Source organism: Oncorhynchus kisutch, linkage group LG17 (assembly GCF_002021735.2).
Source record: "Oncorhynchus kisutch isolate 150728-3 linkage group LG17, Okis_V2, whole genome shotgun sequence".
Lineage (NCBI taxonomy): Eukaryota > Metazoa > Chordata > Actinopteri > Salmoniformes > Salmonidae > Oncorhynchus > Oncorhynchus kisutch.
The window spans coordinates 83,114,615-83,127,390 of NC_034190.2; the positions used below are offsets into that span (position 1 = coordinate 83,114,615).

At 46.9% G+C, this 12,776-nt stretch overlaps 1 protein-coding gene across 1 annotated transcript in view; it reads right to left on the reverse strand.

The window, feature by feature from the left end:
• The window catches only part of LOC109884413 (CDK5 and ABL1 enzyme substrate 2), a 58,240-nt gene that overhangs the window by 21,093 nt on the left and 24,371 nt on the right, over nucleotides 1-12,776 (reverse strand). Inside the window, exon 3 of the mRNA XM_031794839.1 lies at nucleotides 9,693-9,770. Coding sequence (XP_031650699.1) covers nucleotides 9,693-9,770 — 78 coding nt within the window. The remainder of the gene's footprint in view (nucleotides 1-9,692; nucleotides 9,771-12,776) is intronic.

The window sequence follows — 12,776 nt, forward strand, 5'->3', positions numbered from 1 at the left end:
GACAGAGAGACAGTTCCAGACACAGGAGAGAGACAGAGAGACAGTTCCAGACACAGGAGAGAGACAGTTCCAGACACAGGAGAGAGACAGAGAGAGAGTTCCAGACACAGGAGAGAGACAGAGAGAGAGTTCCAGACACAGGAGAGAGACAGAGAGACAGTTCCAGACACAGGAGAGAGACAGTTCCAGACACAGGAGAGAGACAGAGAGAGAGTTCCAGACACAGGAGAGAGACAGAGAGAGAGTTCCAGACACAGGAGAGAGACAGAGAGAGAGTTCCAGACACAGGAGAGAGACAGAGAGAGAGTTCCAGACACAGGAGAGAGACAGAGAGAGAGTTCCAGACACAGGAGAGAGACAGAGAGAGAGTTCCAGACACAGGAGAGAGGTTATAGTCGTTAAATGAAGTCTGGAGTTATGATAGCCTGGACCATGTTTTTGGACGTTTGAAGAACTTGAAAGTGGAGCTCTTCCTAGACTAGGCAGATCACCATTCATTATTCATGATGGCAGACAGTTGTACAGTAGTATAATCTGTCAGGCAGTAAGCCCTACTAGTGCTGAGCGATTAGTGCTTTTTTGAGGACGACTTGGCTTCGGTTTAATTATAAAAATGGAGAGAAAAAAAATCACGACTTCATTATGTGAGTTGACTGCTGTAATACAGAACAAAACAATGAAGAAAAGTCCCATAGTCACTGCCCATTAATTAACCATCAGCTATTCACATATCTTAGTTTTGTATTTTACACTTGTTTTGTTTGATGACTTCACTATTTCATTCCAAGCTGCTGTCTATGTTGTCTGACAAAAATCACTATTTGAGTCATTAATCGAAGTAAATAAGGCTTTTATGACTCTGCCGAATAGCAACACCTAGAGAAGCAACTGTTCTCCGTTTACCCTTCTTGAGCGTGTCTCTTAGGGAGCATTAAAATAAACAGACCCGGACAAGTGGTCACACAATGGATTATGGTCATTGTAGTTAATTATCACATGTTCCGTTGTAAACTATGTAGAACATTGGCCTGTTGGAAACTACATCCCACCGTTCGGCCACGATCTGATTTCTCTCTAGAGAAACTGCAGTGTGCACATTATAGATAAACGCGGCAGGTCTTAATGTGCCCGTGCCCCCGAGTCAGGCACAGCCGCAGGGTACTCCTTTTTACTTGACTGTTAAATTGTCTACTTCGACCTGACAACGGCTGTATTATTCTTTATTTTCAATCAAAAAAAAAATAAGATTTGGGGATTTGCTTGGTTGGCCATTTTAAAAATAAAAACTAGAGAACATTATTTAGTGTAGAGATAACGGAGAATAAACTGTAATAAATACTAAGTGTTGCACTACTCTATATATATATATATATATATATAGATAAACTCCCAATCATTTATTGGGTAAAATACCAACGCTTCGGCATCACTGTGCCTTCTTTTAGGGCGGCCATTTTTTAAAAACATACTTCCACGTCGTCTCAATCAACAAAACTTTATCGCACTTTAGAATCAAACATAAAAAATGTTCGCAGAAAACAGATCAAATCAAATCAAATGTATTTATATAGCCCTTCGTACATCAGCTGATATCTCAAAGTGCTGTACAGAAACCCAGCCTAAAACCCCAAACAGCAAGCAATGCAGGTGTAGAAGCACGGTGGCTAGGAAAAACTCCCTAGAAAGGCCAATACCTAGGAAGAAACCTAGAGAGGAACCAGGCTATGTGGGGTGGTCAGTCCTCTTCTGGCTGTGCCGGGTGGAGATTATAACAGAACATGGCCAAGATGTTCAAATGTTCATAAATGACCAGCATGATCGAATAATAATAAGGCAGAACAGTTGAAACTGGAGCAGCAGCACAGTCAGGTGGAAGTTGAAACTGGAGAAGCAGCATGGCCAGGTGGACTGGGGACAGCAAGGAGTCATCATGTCAGGATAAACATGGAATGGAATGGAATGCACGTGACGATTAACAGCCAATGAGCTGCTTCCAAATGGACTTTCTTCAACTAACTCCTTCTTTTAAAATGCTGGTAGGCAAATTACGTTTCATCCCCTGCCCAAGGACCAGGAAACCTCATACCCCATAATGACATCACAATACCCCATAATGACATCACAATACCCCATAATGACATCACAATACCCCATAATGACATCACAATACCCCATAATGACATCACAATACCCCATGGTTTCAGGTCGTGTCGATGATGAAAAGCCGTGGGCTCCGGTTACTTGATACATGTATGTGTTCAAGCACTTTATCAGAATCTGGTTTCTCATGGTCTGAGAGTCCATTAGGTGCCTTTTGGCAAACTCTAAGCGGGCTGTCATGTGTCTTTTACTGAGGTGTGGCTTCTGTCTGGCCACTCTACCATATAGGCCTGATTGGTGGAGTGCTGCAGAGATGGTTGTCCTTCTGGAAGGTTCTCCCATCTCCACAAAGGAGGAAATCTAGAGCTCTGTCACAGGGACCATCAGGCCCTTCACAGATTACTCAGTTTGGCCAGCTCTAGGAAGAGTCTTGGTGGTCCCAAACTTCTTCCATTTAAGAACGATGGAGGCCACTGTGTTCTTGGGGACATGCAATGCTGCAGAAATGTTTTGGTACCCTTCCCCAGATCTGTGCCTCGACACAATCCTGTCTCGGGGGCTCCACGGACAATACCTTCGATCTCATGGCTTGGTTTTTGCTCTGACATGCGCTATCAACTGTGGGACCTTATATATAGACAGGTGTGTGCTTTTCCAAATCATGTCCAATCAATTGAATTTACCACAGATGGACCCCAATCAAGTTGTAGAAACATCTCAAGGATGATCAATGGGAACAGGATGCACCTGAGCTCAATTTCGAGTGTCATAGCAAAGGGTCTGAATACTTATGTAAATAAGGTATTGCTGTTTTCGCTTTGTCATTATGGGGTATTGTGATGTCATTATGGGGTATTGTGATGTCATTATGGGGTATTGTGTGCTGTTGAGGACTTTTTATTTATTCAATCCATTTTAGAATAAGGCTATAACGTAACAAAATGTGGAAAAAGTCAAGGGGTCTGAATACTTTCCGCAGGTGCTGTAATCGAAGATTAGAGAATTAGATTCAGATTAACTTCTATCTAGCCAGCCAGCTAGCTAACGTCAGCTAACCGGCAAAAAAAATACTAGGGGTAAACAAACAGTGACGTAAGTATTATGTGATAGCTTTACTAGCTTTCGGGTAGTGTAGTAGATACTAGCAGGCACTAGACCCTACTAAAGGAACAGCCATGGTAGTGTAGTAGATACTAGCAGGCACTAAGCCCTACTAAAGGAACAGCCATGGTAGTGTAGTAGATACTAGCAGGCACTAGGCCCTACTAAAGGAACAGCCATGGTAGTGTAGTAGATACTAGCAGGTACTAGGCCCTACTAAAGGAACAGCCATGGTAGTGTAGTAGATACTAGCAGGTACTAGACCCTACTAAAGGAACAGCCATGGTAGTGTAGTAGATACTAGCAGGCACTAGGCCCTACTAAAGGAACAGCCATGGTAGTGTAGTAGATACTAGCAGGCACTAGGCCCTACTAAAGGAACAGCCATGGTAGTGTAGTAGATACTAGCAGGCACTAAGCCCTACTAAAGGAACAGCCATGGTAGTGTAGTAGATACTAGCAGGCACTAGGCCCTACTAAAGGAACAGCCATGGTAGTGTAGTAGATACTAGCAGGCACTAGGCCCTACTTAAGGAACAGCCATGGTAGTGTAGTAGATACTAGCAGGCACTAAGCCCTACTAAAGGAACAGCCATGGTAGTGTAGTAGATACTAGCAGGCACTAGGCCCTACTAAAGGAACAGCCATGGTAGTGTAGTAGATACTAGCAGGCACTAAGCCCTACTAAAGGAACAGCCATGGTAGTGTAGTAGATACTAGCAGGCACTAGGCCCTACTAAAGGAACAGCCATGGTAGTGTAGTAGATACTAGCAGGCACTAGGCCCTACTAAAGGAACAGCCATGGTAGTGTAGTAGATACTAGCAGGCACTAAGCCCTACTAAAGCAACAGCCATGGTAGTGTAGTAGATACTAGCAGGCACTAGGCCCTACTAAAGGAACAGCCATGGTAGTGTAGTAGATACTAGCAGGCACTAGACCCTACTAAAGGAACAGCCATGGTAGTGTAGTAGATACTAGCAGGCACTAGGCCCTACTAAAGGAACAGCCATGGTAGTGTAGTAGATACTAGCAGGCACTAGGCCCTACTAAAGGAACAGCCACATGGTAGTGTAGTAGATACTAGCAGGCACTAGGCCCTACTAAAGGAACAGCCATGGTAGTGTAGTAGATACTAGCAGGCACTAGGCCCTACTAAAGGAACAGCCATGGTAGTGTAGTAGATACTAGCAGGCACTAAGCCCTACTAAAGGAACAGCCACATGGTAGTGTAGTAGATACTAGCAGGCACTAAGCCCTACTAAAGGAACAGCCATGGTAGTGTAGTAGATACTAGCAGGCACTAAGCCCTACTAAAGGAACAGCCACACGGTAGTGTAGTAGATACTAGCAGGCACTAAGCCCTACTAAAAGGAACAGCCATGGTAGTGTAGTAGATACTAGCAGGCACTAGGCCCTACTAAAGGAACAGCCATGGTAGTGTAGTAGATACTAGCAGGCACTAGGCCCTACTAAAGGAACAGCCATGGTAGTGTAGTAGATACTAGCAGGCACTAGGCCCTACTAAAGGAACAGCCATGGTAGTGTAGTAGATACTAGCAGGCACTAGGCCCTACTAAAGGAACAGCCATGGTAGTGTAGTAGATACTAGCAGGCACTAAGCCCTACTAAAGGAACAGCCACATGGTAGTGTAGTAGATACTAGCAGGCACTAGGCCCTACTAAAGGAACAGCCATGGTAGTGTAGTAGATACTAGCAGGCACTAGACCCTACTAAAGGAACAGCCATGGTAGTGTAGTAGATACTAGCAGGCACTAGGCCCTACTAAAGGAACAGCCATGGTAGTGTAGTAGATACTAGCAGGCACTAGGCCCTACTAAAGGAACAGCCATGGTAGTGTAGTAGATACTAGCAGGCACTAGGCCCTACTAAAGGAACAGCCATGGTAGTGTAGTAGATACTAGCAGGCACTAGGCCCTACTAAAGGAACAGCCATGGTAGTGTAGTAGATACTAGCAGGCACTAAGCCCTACTAAAGGAACAGCCACATGGTAGTGTAGTAGATACTAGCAGGCACTAGGCCCTACTAAAGGAACAGCCATGGTAGTGTAGTAGATACTAGCAGGCACTAGACCCTACTAAAGGAACAGCCATGGTAGTGTAGTAGATACTAGCAGGCACTAGGCCCTACTAAAGGAACAGCCATGGTAGTGTAGTAGATACTAGCAGGCACTAGGCCCTACTAAAGGAACAGCCATGGTAGTGTAGTAGATACTAGCAGGCACTAGGCCCTACTAAAGGAACAGCCATGGTAGTGTAGTAGATACTAGCAGGCACTAGACCCTACTATAGGAACAGCCATGGTAGTGTAAAAGTACTAAAGGTGTACAAGACAAAGGGGGGGCGAGGGTTTAAGTATAGAGGAGAGGGGAGGCAGGTAGCCTAGTGGTTAGAGGCAGGTAGCCTGGTGGTTAGAGGCAGGTAGCCTAGTGGTTAGAGGCAGGTAGCCTAGTGGTTAGAGGCAGGGTAGCCTAGTGGTTAGAGGCAGGGTGGCCTAGTGGTTAGAGGCAGGGTAGCCTAGTGGTTAGAGGAAGGGTAGCCTAGTGGTTCGAGGCAGGGTAGCCTAGTGGTTCGAGGCAGGGTAGCCTAGTGGTTAGAGGCAGGTAGCCCAGTGGTTAGAGGCAGGTAGCCTAGTGGTTAGAGGCAGGTAGTCTAGTGGTTAGAGGCAGGTAGCCTAGCGGTTAGAGGCAGGTAGCCTAGCGGTTAGAGGCAGGTAGCCTAGCGGTTAGAGGCAGGTAGCCTAGCGGTTAGAGGCAGGTAGCCTAGCGGTTAGAGGCAGGTAGCCTAGCGGTTAGAGGGAGGTAGCCTAGCGGTTAGAGGCAGGTAGCCTATGTTTAGAGGCAGGTAGCCTAGCGGTTAGAGGCAGGTAGCCTAGCGGTTAGAGGCAGGTAGCCTAGTGGTTAGAGCAGGTAGTCTAGTGGTTAGAGGCAGGTAGCCTAGTGGTTAGATGATGCAGGTAGCCTAGTGGTTAGAGGCAGGTAGCCTAGTGGTTAGAGGCAGGTAGCCTAGTGGTTAGAGGCAGGTAGCCTAGCGGTTAGAGGCAGGTAGCCTAGCGGTTAGAGCAGGTAGTCTAGTGGTTAGAGGCAGGTAGCCTAGTGGTTAGAGGCAGGTAGCCTAGTGGTTAGAGGCAGGTAGCCTAGTGGTTAGAGGCAGGTAGCCTAGTGGTTAGAGGCAGGTAGCCTAGCGGTTAGAGGCAGGTAGCCTAGCGGTTAGAGGCAGGTAGCCTAGCGGTTAGAGGCAGGTAGCCTAGTGGTTAGAGCAGGTAGTCTAGTGGTTAGAGGCAGGTAGCCTAGTGGTTAGATGATGCAGGTAGCCTAGTGGTTAGAGGCAGGTAGCCTGGTGGTTAGAGGCAGGTAGCCTAGTGGTTAGATGCAGGTAGCCTAGTGGTTAGAGGCAGGTAGCCTAGTGGTTAGAGGCAGGTAGCCTAGCGGTTAGAGGCAGGTAGCCTAGTGGTTAGAGGAAGCTAGCCTAGTGGTTAGAGGAAGCTAGCCTAGTGGTTAGAGGAAGCTAGCCTAGTGGTTAGAGCGTAGGGGCAGCAAGTAGCCTAGTGGTTAGAGCGTAGGGGCGGCAGGTAGTCTAGTGGTTAGAGGCAGATAGCCTAGTGATTAGAGACAGGTAGCCTAGTGGTTAGAGCGTAGGGGAGGCAGGTAGCCTAGTGGTTAGAGCGTAGGGGCGGCAGGTAGCCTAGTGGTTAGAGAGAGGTAGCCTAGTGGTTAGAGCATAGGGGCGGCAGGTAGCCTAGTGGTTAGAGGCAGGTAGCCTAGTGGTTAGAGCGTAGGGGCGGCAGGTAGCCTAGTGGTTAGAGCGTAGGGGCGGCAGGTAGCCTAGTGGTTAGAGCGTAGGGGCGGCAGGTAGCCTAGTGGTTAGAGCGTAGGGGCGGCAGGTAGCCTAGTGGTTAGAGCCAGGTAGCCTAGTGGTTAGAGCCAGGTAGCCTAGTGGTTAGATGAGGCAGGTAACCTAGTGGTTAGAGGAATGTAGCCTAGTGGTTAGAGGAATGTAGCCTAGTGGTTAGAGGTAGGTAGCCTAGTGGTTAGAGGTAGGTAGCCTAGTGGTTAGAGCGTTGGACTAGTAACTGAAAGGTTGCAAGATCGAATCCCCCGAGCTGACAAGGTGAAAATCTGTTGTGCTTCCCCCTGAACAAGGCAGTTAACCCCACTGTTCCCCGGTAGGCTGTCATTGAAAATAAGAATTTGTTCTTAAGTGACATGCCTCAAGGTAAAAATAAATACAGCGAGGATGAGACAGGAAGGCTGAGGCAGCTGATAACACACCACGAAGAGAGACCTAGGGAGGGTCCCAAATGGCCCCCTATTCCCTTTATAGTGCACTACTTTAGACCAGAGCCCTATTCCCTATATAGTGCACTACTTTAGACCAGAGTCCTATTCCCTATATAGTGCACTACTTTAGACCCTATTCCCTTTATAGTGCACTACTTTAGACCCTATTCCCTATATAGTGCACTACTTTAGACCAGAGCCCTATTCCCTATATAGTGCACTACTTTAGACCAGAGCCCTATTCCCTATATAGTGCACTACTTTAGACCCTATTCCCTTTATAGTGCACTACTTTAGACCCTATTCCCTTTATAGTGCACTACCTTTGACCAGGGCCCTTAGGGAATAGGGTGCCATTTGGAACACAGCCCTACTAAGCTCAGAATGCTCTCTGTAGATAAACGTAGCTGCCGTTTGTGGTTAGCAGTGTATCTGCTCTATCTAGAAGTGACACCTACTGTACAGCACAGCCAATTCAAGACAATCCTCTGTCCCGCTCTCTCTCATGTCACTCTCCTTAGGAGACGGAGAAGACTATACAGCCTGGAATCGAACCAGGGTCTGTATTGACATCTCTTATGATATATTATATACCTTTATATTGTCTGATATATTATATTCCTTTATATTGTCTGATATATGCACGCAGGCAATAGAGGCTGCTTGAGGTGTCTGCTCTTTCTTTAAACTGACAGATGCTTTTAAAAGAGTCCTGCAGACCAGCGTAGAGCATTCCCTACCCAGCAAACCATAATTGGTAAGAGCATTCGGTTAGGTTGTGGCAAACGTTCTCACGACACAAAAACTGTCCAGTCGTGCTGATGAGTGTAGAATGTTTGTATAAAACATTCACCTGATGTTGACATTTACACATTTAATCTGTTCTTTAAAAAGGTTCCCAGAACACATTTAATCTGTTCTTTAAAAGGTTCCCAGAACACATTTAATCTGTTCTTTTAAAGGCTCCCAGAACACATTTAATCTGTTCTTTTAAAGGTTCCCAGAACACATTTAATCTGTTCTTTAAAAGGTTCCCAGAACACATTTAATCTGTTCTTTAAAAGGTTCCCAGAACACTTTAAAAGGTTCCCAGAATGTTTCATTGATCTCCTGCAGCTTTGTGTGGTAGCTTTGTGCGGTAGCTATGTGCGGTAGCTTTGTGCGATAGCTTTGTGCGATAGCTTTGTGCGATAGCTTTGTGAGGTAGCTTTGTGAGCGAGGTGTTAAGGAGAGGGGTGAGGTGGGGGCGAGGGGTTAAGGAGAGAGAGGAGAGGGGTGAGGTGGGGGCGAGGGGTTAAGGAGAGGGGTGAGGAGGGGGCGAGGGGTTAAGGAGAGAGAGGAGAGGGGTGAGAGGGGTGCGAGGGGTTAAGGAGAGAGAGGAGAGGGGTGAGGTGGGGGCGAGGGGTTAAGGAGAGGGGTGAGGAGGGGGCGAGGGGTTAAGAAGAGAGGAGAGGGGTGAGGAGGGGGCGAGGGGTTAAGGAGAGAGAGGAGAGAGGTGACACACAGAGACACATGTGACCCAAGGAGGGTACAGAGAGCTGAGGGGTGAGAAGGGGTGAGACACAGGGACACATGGTGACCCCAGGGGGGGGACAGAGAGCTGAGGGGTGAGACACAGGGACACATGTGACCCCAGGAGGGGACAGAGAGCTGAGGGGTGAGAAGGGGTGAGACACAGGGACACATGGTGACCAGGAACGTGGGAATGGGTGACAGGATAGATGACAGGACAAAACAGTGTCTGGGTGCATTCATGACTCAGTCACAGGATGCAATGCATTATGGATGTTCATATTTAGTATTGTTCTGCAATCTACACTACCAGGTACCAGGATGCAATGCATTATGGGATGTTCATATTTAGTATTGTTCTGCAATCTACACTACCAGGTACCAGGATGCAATGCATTATGGGATGTTCATATTTAGTATTGTTCTGCAATCTACACTACCAGGTACCAGGATGCAATGCATTATGGGATGTTCATATTTAGCATCATTTTGCAGTTTCCACCATCAGCAACCAGTAGCATTGTGTGAATGAACAGAAATGCTCAGTGCCTCATAAAATAGTGTGATCATGTGACTGAACAGCAGCGTTTGTGCTATTTAATGATGTGAGGAATCGGCACAGTACAGAACGTGACACACTGCCTCAGCGTAGTGTGAAGAGAATACGCTGAACTGTACCTGATGTGAAAGCTCTCTCCATAGGGTAACACTGAGAAGGCTGCACACAGAGAACGCTTGGCACAGATCAACACGATCCTGGAGAGAGAAAAACAGTAACAAAACATTAGGGAAGGTGAGAGAGAGATGTAGATGTACTTTTTGACTTTCATCTAAACCTCAACTTTGGCAGTATTTATACCTGCGAACTGCTTGTCAACACAGCACCACTGAAATAGTCTGGTAGGTAGAGCTCATTCTAGATGTTCCAGGCTACCACTGAACTGCATTAAAAAGGGAAACGTCCTACACCTAGGTGGAAACAAGGCCGCTGTGTGTAGTGCTGCCCTCGCATGTCTACCTGTATCAGCTGAAGGATCAGATGTGGCCAACGTCTAACGTTACCAGAGCTGCTACTTCATACCATATTCCCAGAGCTGCTACTTCATACCATATTCCCAGAGCTGCTACTTCACACCATATTCCCAGAGCTGCTACTTCACACCATATTCCCAGAGCTGCTACTTCATACCATATTCCCAGAGCTTCTACTTCATACCATATTCCCAGAGCTGCTACTTCACACCACATTCCCAGAGCTGCTACTTCACACCACATTCCCAGAGCTGCTACTTCACACCATATTCCCAGAGCCAGAGCTGCTACTTCACACCATATTCCCAGAGCTGCTACTTCATACCATATTCCCAGAGCCAGAGCTTCTACTTCATACCATATTCCCAGAGCTGCTACTTCACACCATATTCCCAGAGCTGCTACTTCACACCATATTCCCAGAGCTGCTACTTCACACCATATTCCCAGAGCCAGAGCTGCTACTTCACACCATATTCCCAGAGCTGCTACTTCACACCATATTCCCAGAGCCAGAGCTGCTACTTCATACCATATTCCCAGAGCTGCTACTTCACACCATATTCCCAGAGCCAGAGCTGCTACTTCACACCATATTCCCAGAGCTGCTACTTCATACCATATTCCCAGAGCCAGAGCTGCTACTTCATACCATATTCCCAGAGCCAGAGCTGCTACTTCACAGCATATTCCCAGAGCTGCTACTTCACAGCATATTCCCAGAGCTGCTACTTCACAGCATATTCCCAGAGCTGCTACTTCACAGCATATTCCCTGAGCTGCTACTTCACAGCATATTCCCAGAGCTGCTACTTCACAGCATATTCCCAGAGCTGCTACTTCACAGCATATTCCCAGAGCTGCTACTTCACAGCATATTCCCAGAGCTGCTACTTCACAGCATATTCCCAGAGCTGCTACTTCACAGCATATTCCCAGAGCTGCTACTTCACAGCATATTCCCAGAGCTGCTACTTCACAGCATATTCCCAGAGCTGCTACTTCATACCATATTCCCAGAGCCAGAGCTGCTACTTCATACCATATTCCCAGAGCTGCTACTTCATACCATATTCCCAGAGCCAGAGCTTCTACTTCATACCATATTCCCAGAGCTACTACTTCACACCATATTCCCAGAGCTGCTACTTCACACCATATTCCCAGAGCTCCTACTTCATACCATATTCCCAGAGCTGCTACTTCACACCATATTCCCAGAGCCAGAGCTGCTACTTCACACCATATTCCCAGATCTGCTACTTCACACCATATTCCCAGAGCCAGAGCTGCTACTTCACACCATATTCCCAGAGCTGCTACTTCATACCATATTCCCAGAGCCAGAGCTGCTACTTCATACCATATTCCCAGAGCCAGAGCTGCTACTTCACAGCATATTCTCAGAGCTGCTACTTCACAGCATATTCCCAGAGCTGCTACTGCACAGCATATTCCCTGAGCTGCTACTTCACAGCATATTCCCAGAGCTGCTACTTCACAGCATATTCCCAGAGCTGCTACTTCACAGCATATTCCCAGAGCTGCTACTTCACAGCATATTCCCAGAGCTGCTACTTCACAGCATATTCCCAGAGCTGCTACTTCACAGCATATTCCCAGAGTTGCTACTTCATACCATATTCCCAGAGCCAGAGCTGCTACTTCATACCATATTCCCAGAGCTGCTACTTCACACCATATTCCCAGAGCTTCTACTTCACACCATATTCCCAGAGCTGCTACTTCACATCATATTCCCAGAGCTGCTACTTCACAGCATATTCCCAGAGCTGCTACTTCACACCATATTCCCAGAGCTGCTACTTCACACCACATTCCCAGAGCTGCTACTTCACACCACATTCCCAGAGCTGCTACTTCACACCATATTCCCAGAGCTGCTACTTCACACCATATTCCCAGAGCTGCTACTTCACATCATATTCCCAGAGCTGCTACTTCACACCATATTCCCAGAGCCAGAGCTGCTACTTCACACCATATTCCCAGAGCTGTACTTCACACCATATTCCCAGAGCCTCTACTTCACACCATATTCTCAGAGCTGCTACTTCACACCATATTCCCAGAGCCAGAGCTCCTACTTCACACCATATCCCCATAGCTTCTACTTCACACCATATTCCCAGAGCCAGAGCTCCTACTTCACACCATATCCCCATAGCTTCTACTTCACACCATATTCCCAGAGCCAGAGCTCCTACTTCACACCATATCCCCATAGCTTCTACTTCACACCATATTCCCAGAGCCAGAGCTCCTACTTCACACCATATCCCCATAGCTTCTACTTCACACCATATTCCCAGAGCCAGAGCTCCTACTTCACACCATATCCCCATAGCTTCTACTTCACACCATATTCCCAGAGCCAGAGCTCCTACTTCACACCATATCCCCATAGCTTCTACTTCACACCATATTCCCAGAGCTGCTATAGTTCTGTCCAAAGATAGTAGTGCACTAAATCTGATGTTTTTTGTTTTATCGTTTAGTTTTAAGCCTTCCCCAAACCTAACCTTCACCACTCAGAATGAAGACCTAACCTTCACCACTCAGAATGAAGACCTAACCTTCACCACTCAGAATTAAGACCTAACCTTCACCACTCAGAATGAAGACCTAACCTTCACCACTCAGAATGAAGACCTAACCTTCACCACTCAGAATGAAGACCTAACCTTCACCACTCAGAATGAAGACCTA